Below are 19,682 nucleotides of genomic sequence, written 5' to 3'. Positions count from 1 at the left end.
ATCTCTCATTCAAACCACTGCCTGGTTGGTAGGTTAAATAAGACCCTAGCAACCAGATAGGTGCTGAAATATCAAACTGGAAAGCTGCTGAACAAAAAAGCTAAATAACTGAAAACATAAAAAATATAAGATGAAGACCAACTGAAAATTGTTTTAGAATATTAACGTCTACATAACAATAAGAGTTAATTTAAAGGTGAACTACCCTTTCAAACTGGACAATCCAGTGATATATGTTGATTTTTGTTTATATTTATCCAGAATATTGTGATATTGTAAATATAGAGTGTCTCTATATTTATTGCACACAGCAAGCCTTGGCAATTCAACTACACAGAGGCCCAAATAGCCCCACACAGGCCCAGGGGCGCTGCACCAATGAGGTGAGTTGAAAAACAAGGTACCAGGGGAGGCAAAAAAACGTCTTTTTTAGTGCAAGAGGTGAGGGGGTGCATCATTGTATGTGGCGTCTTACAAAAAATTGGCGGCTGCACAGGCCCAATAAATAGTGACTGTCTATAGCATTTTATAGCCCCTCTTGCATTTGCCAGAGTCAACAGATTGCCAGTCCAGGTCTGTCACACAGTTAGTGGAAGTAAACAAGTATGTTGAGGTCGTGTTATATAGTCAACATAGATGCTGTAAGTTAGACACATTTAAACCAAAAAGTATAATTCATATTTAATTTTTTTCTAAACAGATAGCTATTAGTACTAATTGTGCCATAGCAAGATATTCTGTGTTTTTTTATACAAATGTTGGGGATTTTTAGTTTTAGTACCAGGCCTAGTGATGAGCAAATCTATCCCACTCAGCACAACCATTGCCCCAGGCAGAAGTGCTGAATGCATGAGCAGTAAGGGATGAGCTATAGTATCCCTTAGTGCTCTTGTACCTCTGCCTGGTGGCAGCATACAAGTCCCCTATATTATATTATAGTGCTCTTTCAGTTGATTAAAAAAGAGGGCTGCCAGTGGCATTTTAAGGGTATTTTAGTCCAAAGTAATATGTTACAGCAGATGAGTGGTCTGATGGTGTGCCACCTATCTTAGTGGTTCCTGGACAATTGTAGCTTTTGCCAATTTATTATTATATTGTTTATTTATAATTATATAGTGACCCTGAACATAATAGGTGAGTGGATAGGAAAATATGTCTCTACAGTAGATAGCTAACTAGATGTTTGAAGATAAATAACAAATGAGGTTGAGAATAGGAAATGTAGGTAGATGAAATATAGTATGCACAAATAGTTAACAAATAACTAGATCTAACTTACATTAGATATAGATAAACAATAAATGGGGGGGTAAACAAAGACAGACAGATTAGATTCTATATATACAGTATACAGAGATATAGAGAAAAAATATTACAGTTAGACTGAGAGAGATGATGTTATGAAGATATAAATATACATGTAATTAATTGTATTAATATGTTACTTGTATTCAATACTATAACATGTTGAGGTATATTTTTCTTGCCGGAAGTACATATGCATGCAGCAACAGAGAGCTATATAATAAGATTAGTGTTGAGTGCAGAAAATAGTGACTTGGGATGGATGCCGCCAGATGATTAGCTGGATGAATAGGAGCATGGCAGGATGATGTAGGGATAGAGACAGGTGTACTGATAGGCATGTGCAGGTATTGCAGTAATACAGAAAAATACTTGGCGCAAGTGTGAGAAATGACTGGGAATGAGAAAGATATAGGCATTCCTGTATTAAATAACACACTGAGATATGGGCACTAAGGGGTATAGGAAACATTTTCATTCTCTTAATAGTTGGTATCTATACTGTTCGAATTACTATGTGTCTCATGTACAATTATGAGGCTGTGCCCATTTCGTGGACTATAACCCAGTGTCGCCCACACTGATTTTACAGTCACGATGTTGAGTGAAGGGGCACAGAGAGGCAGCATTGTCAGTCATTCGTGTCGGTCTGTGGAACAATGACATTGAGCGGGATGGAAAAGGTTAATAGCATATCCCCCTCATCAAGGCTCATGGGGGCACCTGTAACAGAACGAGGGGCTGATTCTCGACCCCTTGATTTTGGTTCCCAGATGAAATTTCAACATGGAAGGAAAGTGCTGCTGTGGACACAGAGGTTGTCATTCATCTGTTTTCGGTTGCCAAATAGGGAGCATAAGAATTGGCGTTGATTAGAGACCCCTCCATCGAATATTCTTTTGTACTGTTTTTATTCCACTCCCCTTTTATCTCCCCTCAGTTTTCTGCCAGCGTGTCTCTCTCTCAGTCAGTGATAGTTATAATAGTCTTTCCCTCCTTCTCCCACTCGTTCCCTGTGACTGAGTGCTTTCCTCTTTCTCTTCTTCCTGACTGGATCCAGCCTTCCCGCTCCCTCCTGTTGCCTCTGCACCTCTCTGCCTGTCTCTTTCCTCTGCATCCCTTCTCCTGCCTCTCTCTCTCTCTCTCTTTCCCTCCTCCTCCTCCTCCTCCTAATGCCACTAGTGTCTTTCTCCTTGATTTCATTCACTTCTACATTTCTCCCTTTTGGCTTTCTCTCTCCCCTCTTTCTCCTCCTCCCCCCCTCTTCCACCTTGCACTGCCTCTCTGCTAGCTGTCCATGTGACTGGGTGCATGCCGGTCTCTATGAGGCAGTCTCTATATGACAGTCGCTGTCTGTGTCCGTGAGGCAGCAGTCTCTCTCCATGTGCCACTAAAATCCTCCCGCGTCTCCGCATGCAGCTCACCTGTGCTCCTCTCCTAGGGACAGTCCGCGGGCTGCAGTCTGCCTGTGCCACTCTCTCGCTAAAGAACCTTCGGTGACAGTCACTCCGCATGCTGCCCTCTCGGACTGTCTGTACCCCCGGGTGTCCTCTCACCCGCAGAAATGCCTTTCCATCCGGTAACAGCGGCGTTAATGTACCGGGGAGTGTACACTATCCCCGAGCTACTGAGAGACCACTCACCCACTCAGCTGCCAGAAGACGAGGTAGAAGGTGAGGAGCCCAGTGGGCACTGCATGCAGCAGGGGGTCTGTGTTTGCCCCTCGGGGGTGGAGGTTGCGGGAGGCACAGAATAGAATAGCGCATAAGGCACAGGTGTGTGTGTGGGAGCTGAGCTATTGGTCGCCGGTTCTTGCCAGGTGAGCGGCATGAGCCACAAGTGTCAGGAAAGAAATATACTCGAGGCACAGGTGCTTGGTATGGAAAGAATGTGACATGAGGCGCAAATACTTAGGAAAATGACTGGAGACACAAGTTGGTAAAAGGTGAGTGACCAGTGTTGGACTGGGATCCCAGGGGCCCACCAGAAGACCTTAGACTAAGGGCCCACTTTCCAAACTATTATACCTCCTCTCCTCACTCAACCTCTTTATTATTCTAGTCTCTTTTCTCTACATACTATACTATATTATTCCATAATTAAGCCTCTTTGTTCCCATAAAGAAATAGGGATTGGCCATGAAATAGGCCAAATGGTTAGAAGCAAGAGGCCCACTGACACCTGGTATCCTGGGTGGGCCAGTCCGACACTGTGAGTGACATGAGGTAAAAGTGTGTTGTACAAGGCATGACTTGAGGGAAAGGTGTGTTGAAGGTGAGTGGCGTGAGGCACAGTTGAGACACCAGTCACAGCAGGTAAATTACACGAGGCACAGGTGTGAAGTAGGGGAGAGAAATAAGTCAAAAGCATTTGGTAAACCTGAACCACAAGACAAACGTGTGTAGAAATATGACATGAGGTAGAGTTCTGTGTAAGGTGAGTGGCCAGAGGCAAAAGCTTGTGGTAGGGGAATGACATGAGGTAAAGGCCTGTACAAAGGTGCTCATGCAACAAAGATGTGCAGAAGACTTGAGGCAAAGCTGTGTGCAAGGTGTGTAGATGTATGTGTGTAGTAGTGGTGTCACACAACAAGATGTGTTGGTTGAAAGTAGAGTGCCACGAAAGTCCACAATGAAATCCAAAATAGGCTCTGGCATTTCAAGTACACAAAGACCTCAAAACAACCCCAGAGGCCTAATACATAGTGCATGGCATCTTACAACAGCCCACCTGCCATGTGCCAGAATTTACAATTTGCCAGTCCGGGGCTGGTGACAGGAGACACAGGTGTGTGGAAGATAAGTGGACATGGAGGAACTCTAGTTTACTTTGAATCCCTTCATGTCAATAAATATTCAGGATGGTCCTGCAGCCAACTGGCTCATGACCATGGCCTTAATGACACAAGGCCCCAAGAGTCTGTTTTTTCCAGGCTGATTTTTCATCTAGCTGCACATTGGTGGCCTGTAGAGCACCATTATCTTAGTACTGTACCAGAAGTCACTAGGTAATGCAGTGTGTTTGCTTTTTATAGTAGAGAGTCAGTTGGCACAAAGCAGTAGCCTCCGTGGTGTTTTAGGGGATAACATTTGTTGTGCTTTGGCATATTGGTTGAAAGATGTGGAAATAACGAACTCATTGAAAGTACCTTTCTATGCTGACTTGTTCATCTTACTGATAAATGCACCAGGCAATGAAATGCAGCTGAACATGTCAGTCCTGTGGGTTGTATGTACTTTTGAATTCTCCATCCCATCTCCATCCCCTACCAGTAAGGTGTTAATGTACTTGCACCTTCTGTAATGTGGCCGAAGTGGCATTAGTGCAATGCATATTCTCTCTCTTTCTTTCTCTCTCTTATAATTCATAATTGTGAGTTATAATTGGAGACGTTGTAGCAGGGAAGCCCAATTCATTTCCAGCTGTTGTTGCACAGTAGTTTCCATATTCTGATAGTTGAAGTTGAAACACAGCTGGGCCATTGGTTGTGTTACATTTGTTTCATTTGTTGTGTATTAATTTGATGCTCAATTAAGAAAATTAGTTCTTGCAATGTTAATGGCATTGTGTGTATGTTGGTAGATTTTTTTCATGTTAACTAATATGACTTGTAACATCCACTGATCCACAGTCTATTGCTACAAATTGAGTTGCAAAAATTTTGGGGGTGTAATTTAATTGATTTAACTGTTGTAGTGCCACCTTGCCAGCACAACGGAACTAGTGAGAAATTGGCTAAGTAGCCTTTCCAGTGAAAAATGAGAGAAGTGCTTGGGGGGTGCTGCAGATGCATGGCAATTACTGTATGTCACTTGTGGAAAATAAGGGTTTTAATAAGCAAGATTTTGTGTCTCTGACTTATTTTAGTCAGTGTAAAAGATTATGACGGTCTTCAAGAAAACCCCCACTGAATAGCCAAAGGATTCCAATACACTATGTTGTATTAGTTTATAGAGATAGCTTGAAATACAGTAATTTTTTATAGTCCAGCCATACATGTATGTGTTTATATAGCAAATATAGCTATAAGGACCTGATAAAAGGGGTTGCTCACATTTACATTAACTTTTAGTATGATGTACACACAATTCTGAGACAATGTGCAGTTAGTTTTAATTCTTTATTATTTTTTGTCTTTTGAGTTATTTAGCTTTTTATTCAGCAGATCTCCAGTTTTCAATTTCAGTAATCTGGTTGCTAGTGTCCAAATTACCCTAGCAACCTTGCATTGATTTGAATAAGAGACTGGAATATGAAGATGGGCCTGAACAGAAAGACGAGCAATAAAAAGTAGCAATGACACTGCAGCCTTACAGAGCATATGTTTTTTTAGAAGGTGTCAGTGACCATTTAAAAACTGGAAAGAATCGGAGGAAGAAGGGAATAAAATTGAAAAATTGAAGGTCAATTTAAAAATTGCTTAGAATAAGTCATTATTTAATTATAGCCAACTTAATAGTTAGTTGGTCTTTTTTTGGATTCCTTTCCTTCACTATCTGCCAAAGACAAACCAAACTTTAAGATAAAAAAAATTATGATTAGTGGCAAAGTCATTTTTTAATACATTAATAGCTAACTTAAAGGTTACCCACCGCTTTTCATAGTAGAAAGACAAACCAAACTTTATAGGATAAATTAAACCCCATAATTTTGTAGGCAATAATGTATATGGTGCTGGTTTTATTTTTTGCCAAAAAATTATATTTTCTTTAAAAAGGCCCTTTATTGGAGCTCCCTTTAGATCTACTACATTCCTTGATGTGGTTCAAATGAGGGTTGGAAATGTCCTAACAGTCTCTGCCAGAAGCACAGTAGGAGGGGGACAGCCAATCACAGCCCTGCAATCACACAAGCAAAGACAGGCTTCAGTTCCCTATCAGGTCAGCTTAGCTGCTGAATGGTTCCTGTCCTACAGTGCAGTGTGCTAAGTGCCACCGGCTTCCCTGCACAGCCTGGGAAAGGAGGCGCAGGACTTGGAACAGATGGGCGGGACTAGTAGGGTTTTTGCAGAAACACAACTTTTTAAAGAACATTTCTTCTATATCATATATATATATATTTTTCATATTTCATTTATCTCCTTTAAGGTAAAAAAAAATTACAATTAGTGGCAAAGTCATGTTTTTGCATGAATATTACTGCTGAAACCCTTTGATAAATGACCACAGTCTGAATTTAATTCTTGAATGTCAGAGCTGAAGTTTAAGGTTAATAGGAAATGCTGGCATGCAGTACAAGGAACATGGAATACCTTAATATGGGCAAACGTGATCACCAAGACATTGCAAAGCTACAATTATATGAATTCTTCCAGTAGCCCACTAGATGTAATGGCAATGGGAGTTTTATCATTTCAACACCTAAAGTTGAAAGAAATTTGTGGTTGTGTTTCAAAATGACAGGTTGTAAAGCTAATCTTACAGATTTTAACAGGGAGGTGGAGGTCTACCTCTTCTAGAATATCTTTAATTTACTTACCAGTTTTTGCAATTGAATTTTAACAAAGCAACTATCTTTTATGTGATCTACTAATATAATTTGTGATGATGACCAGAAAACCATACCTTTCAGCACTGCTTTTAAAAATATGACTTTGACTCCCATTTTAACAAAACCACACTCACATCTGTCCTAATCTTGACAAGGTTTTTGCACCCCCACCCATGTGACAGATTCTTAAGTTTTTCTGACAACACTGCCCATTCCATCTACCTCTGGATACATCTACACACACACATATATTCAGAATTCAGCCGTTGTGAAGGATGACCTTGCTACACCCCAACATCCTTAATGTCTGGGAACTTTTGCAATATGGAAAATGTCTTCCAAGACAACATTAATTTATAATGTTCACAAGCACAAATGACTGCTTTATGAAACATGGACCTGTAGATTGCATATATGTGGCATATAACAGGTACTTCAGATAATGGAGTGCATTACGGGTAAATTCTGGTCTCTGTATTTATTGTTGCCAAACAGTGCTACAGGAAACTGCCCATTTCATGGCTGATAAATACGGTGTCTTTCCTTTTCCTATTCACGGTATCATCTTGAATATAATCCTTTCACCTTATTTTGATCCTAAGACTTTTTTTAAATTCACCTTTCTGAATTATTTTTTCCGCTGGTGTTGGACTCTGTTATCCTGCATCATTTCTGCCCTCTAGGATTGCAATCCTCCTCCTATTGTTTTGACATTTATCTCTCCTCTACCATAGTGACTTTTGTATGTGTATAAAGATGCCTATCATATCTCTCCTTTTACTTGCAAGCTTGAAAAATAAAGGTTGCTAATAATTTTCTGATAGGCAATGTGATACATGAAAAGATTGCCTGTTCTTTTGTATTACCATTCTCATTGCTACCTCCCATGACCTGTGTTTTTGCATTATTCATTTTCCAGCTTTTTTGTTGAGTTTCAGATTTTAGATTGTTAATTGCTCTATACTGCTTTTCTTGTGTCATTGCTGCCCTGGCCCTCTCCATGCAGTAAAATATGTTAAACACCTATTTCTTTTGCTGTTATGCAGTTGGTGGATGAATTTTAATTGACCTTGTTGATCTTCCAATTTAAGCATTTCTTTTTCCATACCGTTCCTCTTAATACTATAAACTTTTCTTCACTTTGTGCTTTATCTGACCCAGTGTATTTTTTTGCACATTGGAGCAGTCTATTTTTCAGTTGATGCAAGGGATGAAGGGATTGGTGAATGCGGCACCAGGGGAAGGCTAGAGAGCACAGTTTCTGTGCAATTAAAGGGGTAATCAAAAAAATGTATTCTTCATGCTATTAACAGTTTACTTTTTTTACATGCATGGATTTTTTTAACCAAGCATATTGCTTATAAATTGTAATACTTGTTAATGGGTTCTGCATGGACATCTCTCTGTTCTGTGAAAATAGCACTGCTGCAAAGGCTACAGACAACAATGAAACCAGCCATCTCAGCATTCTTACCACTGACATCTAGATAAGCAACAAATTTCCTCAATAGACTCCATAGGGCCATGGCACAAGTGTTTTCAGGCCAAATAGAGGTGTTTTGATCTCTGTCTCAAGTAGCAGGAATCAAAAAGCTCTATGTACTGTACCCTGGGTCTTAGGGTACTTGCAGATGAGGAAATTAGTCGTCAACAGAAAGGGTCTGGCCACAAGAGCAGCTTCGGGGAGATTAGTTGCCCCAGTGACAAATCTTCTTCGGGCGACAATCTCCCCGAACTGCCCTCCGCCGGCTAAAATGAAAATCGCCTGGGGGAAGGCACACGTGGTGCTTTGTTTTCAGAAGTTGTCTCACAAGGAAACTTTGAGTGACTTCGGAAAATGAAGCGCCGCATGTGCCTTCCCCTAGGCCAGTGATCCCCAACCAGTAGCTCGTGAGCAACATGTTGCTCTCCAACCCCTTGGATGTTGCTCCCAGTGGCCTCAAAGCAGGTGATTATTTTTGAATTCCGGGCTTGGAGGCAAGTTTTGTTTGTATAAAAACCAGGTGCACTGCCAAACAGAGCCTCAATGTAGGTTGACAATCCACATAGGGGCTACTAAATTGGCAATCACAGCCTTTATTTGGCACCCAGGAACATTTTTCATGCTAGTGTTGCTCTCCAACTCCTTTTACTTCTGAATGTTGCTCACGGTTTCAAAAGGTTGGGGATCCCTGCCCTAGGCGGAGAGCAGGGGGAAGGCAGTTCGGGGAGATTGTCGCTCCAAAGGAAAGGAGTTTTGTCGTGTGATAAATCTCCTGAATATGCCTTCCCATTGCCTATCCTCTGGATTGCCACAAGTAAAACACATTACTTTTGGCAATCCAGCTCAAATGATAGAAAATGCAAAAGAAGGCAATAATCAATGGGTAATAAATCTCCTTCTCAGCAAGTACTTTAAGTCTAGGGGCACATGGGTCTGTTTCTCCCCTGCCTTATATACACAGCAGAGAAAAGCCTTCCACTACATGAACATGTGTTTGCTGATTGACATGTGATCAGCCCATCAGCACATACACAGAGCAGATTTTGGTGTGTAAATGTTAATATCTGTTCTGTGTGAGTAGTGACGGCATGATCTCATAGCTTTTAGTGCACACATATTCAGGTAGTGAAAGGCAGCGGATCAACTTTTCTCAATCACATATACTCACCATTGTAAAATGAGATCCATATACCTAATGACATGTATAGTTTTAATGATCTGTTAAAACCCAGAAATCCGGCTCTTAAAGGGGTTGTTTACCTTTAAATGAACTTTTAGTATGATGTAGTGAGTGATATTCTGAAACATATATTATACAAACAAGGGTAGCACCTTCCATTGGATATAATATAAAATGTCGTGTGCACGGGTCAAAAAACGATAAATCAAAAACCAAAAGAATAGAAAGAATGACCATTGTAGTTGCAACACCCCACAATATATGTCAGAGATTCCCACCATTTGAGCGTAGTTAAAATGTAACATTTAATAATTTAGTGTTAAAAATGTGCCCAGAAATATTATATTATATATTCTGAGGCAATTTGCAATTTCTTTTAATTTTTTATTGTTTGTGGTTTTTGAGTTATTTAGCTTTTTATCCAACAGCTCTCCAGTTAGCAGTTTCAGAAATCTGGTTGCTAGTGTCCTAATTATCCTAGCAACCATGCACTGATTTGAATAAGAGACTGGAATATGAATAGGAGAGGGCCTGAATAGAAAGAGAAATGTGTAGCCTTATAGAGCATTTGCTTTTTAGATGGGGTCAGTGACACCCATTTGAAAGCTGGAAAGATTCAGAAGATGAAGAAGGCAAATCATTCAAAACCTATAGAAAATAAATAATGAAGAATTAGCCATTCTATTACATACTAAAAGTTTACTTAAAGGTGAACCACTTCTTTAAAATTATAAGAGGTTGCTTATTGCTGTCCCTTGTAACTGGGCGCTCATTGCTGACTGAGGCAAGGTTCTCACTTTTCCTCATGGCAGGACTGGCCCTGTACAAGTTACTGTATAACATACATTTTCTGCTTAATTGTGTTTATATTGTTTTTTCAAAACTGCAACACAAACTTGGTATCTAGGCATTGTAGCTGATTTCTTGTAATTGCATTGATAGATGTTAGTGTATTTTCACTAAAAATTGTTTGGGTAAAACAGGGCTTTTACCACAGTGCCAATATTGCTACCAACTGCCTTTAGATTTTTGTCAGGAAAGTGCTCTGTCTGGATTGTTTTCATTAAACACTTTAGATTGCAAACTCTTCCGTGTAGGGCCTGCTGATGCGATTTTTTTACTCTGTATCCCTTGTTTGTTTACTTAGAGAACTTTGTTATAAATTAGGTTACAGTGCTGCATAACTTGCTGGGCTATATAAATAAATAATGAGGATTATCAGGATAATTAAACCCATAGTATTAAGAATATATGTTTATGTACAATTCAGCACAGAAGATGGGCTTAAAAAATATCAGCAGGATAGTACAGCAATATTTGTACATGCATGTAAAACTTTACTGACACCTAGAATGTTTTTCCTGATACTGTTTGGCTGGTCTGGTGCTAAATTCATATTGGAGAAACAGCCATATGATGTTCAGTGTTATTCCAGTATGGGAGGTAACATTTGATATAGTCTAATCATAGATCTGCTGTACTTTTGCATACTTCCCAACTGTTCCATTTTCAGAGGGACAGTCCCTCTTTTGACAGCTCAACCTGCAGTCCCTTGTTTGTATTGGAAAGTGCATTGAACAGCCAGAAAAAGAAACAAAGTTTCTAACTTAATTGGCTTTTGGCAGAGAGCCCAGAACAGCCACAGCAGCAGATAAGAAACTTTTGTAACAATTTCAAGATAAGCAAATAAGTAATTGTAACAATATAAGATAACAGGTCCCTTGGGAGAAGTTAGACTCACAGCTTAAAGGGCAATTCACCTTCATTAGCAAAACCGTAATAACTGAAAAAAAACCACAGAAATATGTTCAAACTTTCATAACCTGCCAAATTTTGTAAAATGAACATGGTAATTAGGGGGTGTGGCCACAAAAATGGGCGTGGTCAAACAATTTCCGTCACGCTACACGCAGCAAATTTTTTTGTTCTTTTTACTTCCAAAATGTTGGGAGGAATGCTTTTGCATAATTACATCATCTATTTGGACACACAGAGGCACCTGGCACCACGAATGTTGAATGCTTTTGTGTATATGCACAGAACCCAGGGAGCACACCTGGATCTGAAAGGGAGACATGGAGATATGGAGGGCTAGAACTTTGCTGTTGTCACACTCTGAATATGATATTGTGAATAAAGTACTCCCTCTTGTAAAATATAAGTATATTATAAATTACTGAGGAGTTCCATGAACAAATAAAAACACAAAGCTGATGGCCGGGTGTTTTTATATGGAACTCCGAGGTGACTTCTAATATCCTCATATTTTGGAACAGGGGGTACTTTATTTATTATATTACAAAAGTTTCAGTGAGACATGTAACAGAAATGACATCACTAAGCTCCGATTATAACTGATGATATCGCTAAGCACCGTTTATAAGGATATCATTTACAGGATATTCATGGCTCTTGTGTATTATATTTAGACAGGCAAATAGATATATAGATAGATATAGATAGATGATGATAGATAGAGAGATAGATAGATAGATAGATAGATAGATAGATAGATAGATAGATAGATAGATAGATAGATAGATACGTAGATAGATAGATAGATAGATAGATGCAGCCACTATAAAGAAAAATGAGACAATTTTCCTTTTAGACTAGATTCGAGTGCCAGTATGGGCAGCTAGGAAAATCACCAGGTATTCATTTAGGTGGCAGAATGTACCATATTTATCTCTTCCTCTGCAGTATGCAAACACAGTGGAACAATAGCACCGGTGTGACGAAGCTGTGGACACTTGCCCCAGCACCACCTTAATTAATTAACTAACTAATAATGTGTACATTCTGCAATGCTTTGGGCAGGGGTGCCCATTCCTTTATTGAAAACTCTTTGCGTATACTGCTTGTAACATTAATGTTCACTCCAAGACCTTATGTCTTGGACACTCATGTGGCATATTTGCTGAGGAATATTTAGTAATTATCTCAGCATAGATGCAGCACATTCAAGAGTAGACATTTCTGGTGGGTAGCTGTGGGTAGCATGGCGATTGCTTCTTCACCTTCATAAATGACCATATGTCTTTATGGAGAGTGCAAAGGTTTGGGCTGCTGCTGCTGGCACTAAGAATACTGCGGGTGACAATGTAGTGGGCAGAGATAGTGTAAAAAAGTATCTTTTGGAGACTGTAACATTCAGTTGATTGAAATGAATGTGGTTTGTTGCAAGCATTATCACAGAGTGCTGCATGAGAGGCCATGCATATATTGTAATTAAATGCCATTTTAGTCTCGCTACATTTCTTTCTCTGTATATGATATGTGTATCATGTGGCATTATTCAGATAAATGTGCATGGTATGCTGATTTTCTTATAGTGTTATTAGGGATAGCTGGCCTGTGCCATCCAAGTTGTTGTGGAAATGCAGCCCCCAAGAGTCTTTGTCTGTTGGATGATAATGTTAGGGGTAATTTAGCAACTTGTATAGAATCCACAGTGTGTTCAGTACATCAAGAGTGTAATGTTTAACGTATGAGCCCGATTGTGTGTATAAAATGTCTGTAAACTGTATGTTGCTTATTGTTAGTGTCAGTATGTATATTATACATATCTGCATATACACACAGTGACAGAGCCCTATCAGTCAGAGTTAAGTGCATATATAATGTGTCCAATTTGACACTCACAAATACAGACCCATTTAGCATTTATGTTGTATCCTAAAACAATATTTCAGTGAACTAAACCAAAGGTAAATGTAGAGGGTGAGCAGGAAAAAGCTTACAGAGATTGTGTAGATTGACATGCTGTGTGCTGAGGTGAGTATTTGAGAGGTGAATATGTGCAAATTGTGGGTGTCTGTGCATATTGCGGGTGTCAGTGTCTCTTCCACATTAACATTCTTCTCAGGTTTCTGGGAAGAATTCAATTTGTTCGAACACGAGGCACAAAGGAGCGAGCTGAGGAGATCCAGAGACTGCAGTGTTTATATGCGTAGAGTGCAAGTGTATTTGTGGATCGGTACTATTTTTGTATAAATGTATGCATCTTTTATTTATACTGTGCCGCAGTGTACTTGGTACTTATGGAGAGTAAAGCATAGAAAACATTTTATTCATAGTACCAGCAAAGGGAAGCTGAACTGATACGGTAAAGGGACACTGTGCCTCAAGGACCTTATATGCGTGTATCCCTATTGTGTATAATTGCTGTTTTCACAATGATTGAATAGTGTATTTGTATACATAATGTTATAGCAGAAAGTGTATCTTTTACCAGTTTGTGAGCAGTGGCAGTTATGAATGTGACTTCATAGAATCTGATTTTAGATGGTGATTACTGCATGATAACAGACTCTGTATATGACACATATCTAGATATTTATTCTCAGTGACGCAGTTTGTCCGCAAGTGGCTTTCACATACAGCTGCATTATGCTGGGAGGCTGTAGTATGTGTTTGTATCCATGCTGGGTATCTGCACTGTATGTGGTTGCATGGGGGATAAATCTTCTTCAAATGTGTGCATCTGCAATGTGTGCACATTGCCAAGGAAAAATCAAATGTATAATATATATATGTATATATATATATATATATATATATATATACATATATATATATATATATACATATATATATATATACATATATATATACACACACATATATAAAATATGCAGCAATCCAATGAAAGTTTAATAAGTGGATGCCCTGCAAAAAATAGTCATTGTATGTAACAACCAGTTAATATTTCTAATTTCAATTTGGACTGGAGTAGAATAGGAAGACAAATAACAATTCAAAACTTTTTCAAAGCACTTTTTTACCTGCTCTTTAAGTTGTGCCTATTTTTACACTGTGCTCCATTACAAAGGGAAACCATAGTACATCGGCAATAGACAACAGAACAACAGCACTAGTCCTTCCATAGGCAACAGCACTAGTCTTTTCTGCTAAGGAGTTGAAGTTGTCAAATATCTTGATAGTTAGGCAAGGCAACATTCATATACAGTTTAAGCACCTGAGGGCCCGTGTAGGGCAGCAGCTTTAAAATAGCGGCCCTCTGGTGCCCACATAACAATATTTTTTTCAAATAAAAAATCTCCTCAGCTGCAGTTGGAGACTTGCGGGCAAATAAGGGGGAGGGGTAGGAGCCCACTTCTCTCACCATGTTCAACGGCAGAAGTGACATCAGACATGTGTCACACAATGTAAATTCCACAAAAGGGGCGCACTGACCTAAATACGACGCTGTAGCCAAAGGCTGTCCGTTCCTGAAAGTTTAGGTAATTGCACACTGGAAACACTCAGGTGTCTTGTTCTGTGAATTTTCCCATGGAAAAATAAATTAATGAAAAAGAAATTGTCTCTTAGAAACCTATATAGCGTTCATTTTACAAATTTGCTAAATTGTCTGCAGTCACTTGCATGAAAAATCACATTAATTAATTAAAGGTACTTAAAGGAAAAAGAAAGTCATTTTTAGTTGGGGTGCCAAAAGTTATGCTCCCCCAAATGATCACATTTACTTACCTGACACCCTGGGCCGGTGCACCTATCAGGAGAAAAATGCACCGGCCCGGGGTATTTACAGCGAGCACTTTGGAGCAATCCTCTTCCTGCTTCAGGAAGACGGTCAATCTGTGGTGCTCGCTGGAATAACCTCAGGCCAATGCAATTTTCTCCTGATAGGTGCACTGACCTGGGGAGCCAAATAAATGCGATCACTTGGGGGTGCCTATCTTCTGGCATCCCCAAGTGTAAAAGGACTTTCCTTCTCATTTAAGGCACTCAATCATTTAAACATCAAATAAACCCAATAGTCTTGTTTTGCCTCCAATAAAGATTAATTATATCTTTGTTGGATCAAATACAAAGTATTGATTTAGTATTTAAGAGAAAAAAAAATCTGTTCTGAATTAAGAGCAAATGCGTCTATTGATGCAAGGGAACCCGGGAGTTGCTTTTATCCACAAAGGTGGTGGTAGCTACAGGGTTCCCAGTGTGTTCTATGTCAAATGTGCCGCTGACTGCACACGTCATTTTGATGGCGAGCACCAAAAGTGTTGCCAACCTGACTTAGAGAGTTTTCGGTGGAATTGCAACTGATTCACATCAAAGTAAAACTTTGTCAAGTTTGCTATATTGGTAAATTAATTTATCCTAACCACACACATTAATAAGTTCAATATCAAAAAAGTAAAAGAAAAGGACCAACCTAAAAGGAGAAGGAAATGCATATGTCATCTTTATCTTCTCCCACATCATTGAAATGAATGATGTGAGCATGTGACAGCCTGGAACCAGTGGGTTAAGTTAAGAAGTGCCGTCCAACTTCTGTGGTACTGTGGGATGGAATTTTTCTGGCCTACATGGTGGAGGGCTGATAATGGAAGCCAGTGTTGACCACTCCCCTTTTAAACCACACCAACTTTAAACCACACCCATGTTATCAGAAATGTTAAGACAATAACCACATTAATGGTGGTAGCACACCAAAAAAGCCTAAATGGTTGGTGCTTACTGCAGTGATATTATTCATATGTGAAACACAGATATATCATATTATTGAAGAGGCTTTAGAAGGGTTTTTTGCCTTCATCTGGATCAAGAAGCAGTTAGGCAGGTTATATATAGACCAGGGGTCCCCTTTCTTACCTGTGAGCCACATTCAAATGTAAAAAGAGTTGGGGAGCAACACAAGCATGAAAAAAGTTTCTGGAGTGCCAAGTAAGTGCTGTGATTGGCCATTTGGTAGTCCCTATGTGGACTGGCAGTCTATATGAGGCTCTGTTTGGCAGTACACCTGGTTTTTATGCTACCAAAGCCTGCCTCCAAACCAGGAATTCAAAATAAGCACCTGCTTTGAGGCCACTGGGAACAACATTCAAGGGGTCGGTAACCAAATGTTGCTTGTTAGCCACTGGTTGGGGATCACTGATATAGACATTAAAGTTTCAACTTGATGGACATGTGTCTTTTCAAGCTAACTTACTATATTATTATGTAAGACATACCCATAAATCCATATGCCCTCCCCCCCCTGGGGTAGCTCAGCAACCCCCAACACACAATTAAACACCTTGGAGATCCTTTAACAGGTATTTCCAAATGTAAACAAACCCCATCAGGTTCACCTCCCTCAGGCAGAGCATGGAATATTCAGACAGAGTAGGGTAGGCAGAGTATGGCACACAGATAGGGTATGGCACACACAGGCAGCATAGTGCAAGCAGAATATGGCACACACAGACAACATAGGACATGCAGAGTATGGCACACACAGGCAGCATAGGGCAGGCACAGTATGACACACAGGCAGCATAGGGCAGGCAGAGTATGGTACACAGGCAGAGTAGGTGAAAGTGCAAAACTTTGCTAGCACTGAGCTTTTTCACTCGCAAATTGTCCTCTTCGCCTTTTAGAATTGGAGATGTCCCTTCGAATTGTAATTTTGGGGAATCTTCACTTAAAAAGCCCATTTCGCCCTTAAGTATATCTGCCCCCACGTGTCTGCACCTGGGCTGTGCTTATGGTTCCAGGTGCAGACACAGAAGAGCGCTGATTTAAGCATAGGGAATGATACTCGGCCTAGGTTTATCCACAAGCTGAGTATAAGCCCAGTGTGACCATAGCATAAAGCCGCAGTGACAGTGGCCTAAAATTGCTTGAGCAGAAATAAAATTACTGAACAGTCTCTGTGTGTGCTTGTTTTTCTTAAATATGTTGGTAATACTTCTAAAATTATTCATTCACACTAAATATGCAGACAAGATTGTATAGATCAGAAAACCACACTCTTGCTGCAGGGCATTTTTATATTTTTCAGGCAGATAGCTAACATGTACTTGGATAGCTTCAGATAAGATCATACTGTTGTTATTGAACTCTAGTGTTCCCTTTATGAATGTTTTTAGGTTGTGAAGTTGTATAAGACAGGGTACAGATACAAAGAATTTCAAGTGGTACATTTTGACCACATTAAGCTGTTATTAAGTATCAGGGTTTTGTACATTCAGCATTACGAACACTTCTATGAAAGAATTAGTATATAGTGCTATAAACTAGGGTTTCTAAATAACATTTAGCTGATTGAAATTGGTCTATAAGAAGATTGTCCTCAGCTTAAACACTACAGAAGAAAATATGTGTAAATGATAACTTGTTTTGATCCTAAAAATTCCCTATTTCAGCAGGAGGTTGCTTCTGAGATGTTATTTTAATACTGCCCTTAGAGAAATTACTTTATTTTAAGCAATGTTTTTTGTAATTGTACTTTACATGTCTTTGCCACTGATAAATGTCCTTGTACCACTTGAAAGAAATCTGCCTAATACTGACAGAATTGTTTTATTTTAAAGTGATACTGACAGCTTTGCATGACAGTTCATTCTTTAGTCCTTGGAATGGTTGTTCTTGGGGATTAACGGAGTAAAAAAATTGCTGGAAGATTTCTCTGTAATTCCTTTCTACTATAGCTGTGAGATGCTTTGTGTCAGAAAAGCACTACTGTCAAGAGTGGCTATACTGCTAATAACAAAACCATATTTATATGTGTAGAATGAAATAACTTGTGGTTATAATTTTAAAACTGTGATTTAAATCTTGCAAATTATGTTCAGTGGGTGTGACAGGTTCTCCAAGTCACCGACTCTTAACAGCGGGTCCTCATGAGTTCCAGAACTACAACTCTCAGGATTGTTCCACATAAAATCAATGGTCAAGGTATGCTGAAAGTTGTAGCTCAGTAACATCTGGGGACTCAAGACCAAAATAGAGACCTGAGTATTATTAAATATTGAGTTGTCTATTACAATAGCACAATCCATCAGTTCACAGAGATATTTTGTCCACATGTCTTATGGAAATAAATGAAATCAATCATTTTCTGGGCACTTTGTTACTCATTCATGAAGCAATTAATCCTTCAGATGACAAAATGACTATAATCATGTTAATACAAGTGCGATAGCCCTTACACTTGGATCCTGCTTTAAGTATGCAAGGCAGACCTGAAAAGATATTAATTTTTTTATTTATTATACTTTGTATAGATCTGACATGTTCTACACAGTGGTGAAACTAGATTTTACTGGCCCCATAGCAAAATCATTTTAGGGCCACCAAAATATCCAGAGGTTGACCTGTCTTACCAATATATATTAAAATTACTCATAAATGAGGGCCTCATGGGGCCCCTATACCTCTTGGGCATTCCTGCAGCCACATGGTCTGTTTCCTCTGTAGTTACACTCCTGATTCTACAGATTATTCATCATTTCCATCAGTCCCTGTCCCACTGAAATTTAGGGGCAGATTTATCTGTGAATCATAGCTCATCCCTAAAAAAACATTCTATTCATTAACATTGGATTTTTCGAAGCATATTTATTAATTGGTGAAAGTTAGAGTACCATTTCATAAATACTCTATGAATGAATTAAAAGTAGGTGAGTTATTCTATATTGAGCTCTAATTTCATTTGAGACACCGGGCTTGGTTTATATAGGTGTAGCAGGAATCCACTTCCAGCTAAAGTAAAACTAGTCCCTGTTTTATTTTGCGCAACAAAAACACAGGTGCACCAACCATACAGTTAATAAAAAAGAGCAATCCTGCCAACGGCACCGAGTGTATGCCCCTACTGTGCCTAAGCCTTATTAGTCTGAGATAAAAAAAAAAAACTGGCACTGTGTTTTCTTGGGATTGTATTCACCTTTCAGACAAAACAATGTGCTTAGGTTTTGCCAGATTCACAATCTATGACTGTTTTGGTTCGCAGAGCTTCTCTGTGTCTTTTGCCTGCTTTATTGCTTTTTCTTCTCCAAGATAGAGAGGTCAGCCAACTGCTCTGTTTAGCTTTCTAAGTATGAGACAACCCATGAGAAATATAAGTCCCAATACATGGAATGACTGGGGATATAAAGTATGTATTCCCTTGCATACTTTATGCTTCCCTTTATCTGGGATATGGCAGCTCCTGGAATAGTTGAACTGTTTCACTTGAAACTCACTTAAGATACAACACCTGGTGTGAGGTAAATAAATGTTTAATGCAGTACTGATTTGGTTGAGCAGAAATGAACTGACTACCCTTCAAACACCAGCATTGGTGGCATACATGCCCCATTATTTAAACCTTTTTACTTGGTCTCCCAGAGGTGTGACACAGGGAGAAACCTGTGTGAAGGTGTGTGAGTCTGATCTGGGTTATATGGTCTGTTTGAAAGTAAGTGTGGAATGAAGCCCAAATTTCATAAATTT

The 19,682-nt window shown here is 39.3% G+C and overlaps 1 protein-coding gene across 1 annotated transcript in view; it reads left to right on the top strand.

The window, feature by feature from the left end:
* The first annotated feature begins 2,580 nt into the window (after positions 1–2,580).
* The window catches only part of cabp7.L (calcium binding protein 7 L homeolog), a 41,105-nt gene continuing 24,003 nt past the window's right edge, over positions 2,581–19,682 (top strand). The window contains exon 1 of the mRNA XM_018260476.2: positions 2,581–2,978. Within this exon, the coding sequence (XP_018115965.1) occupies positions 2,870–2,978 (109 nt within the window). The 5' untranslated portion in view covers positions 2,581–2,869. The remainder of the gene's footprint in view (positions 2,979–19,682) is intronic.

The sequence above is a fragment of the Xenopus laevis genome, chromosome 1L (genome assembly GCF_017654675.1).
Source record: "Xenopus laevis strain J_2021 chromosome 1L, Xenopus_laevis_v10.1, whole genome shotgun sequence".
Lineage (NCBI taxonomy): Eukaryota > Metazoa > Chordata > Amphibia > Anura > Pipidae > Xenopus > Xenopus laevis.
Note: the sequence above shows the minus strand (reverse complement) of the source record. Positions and strands in the feature narration are given on the sequence as shown.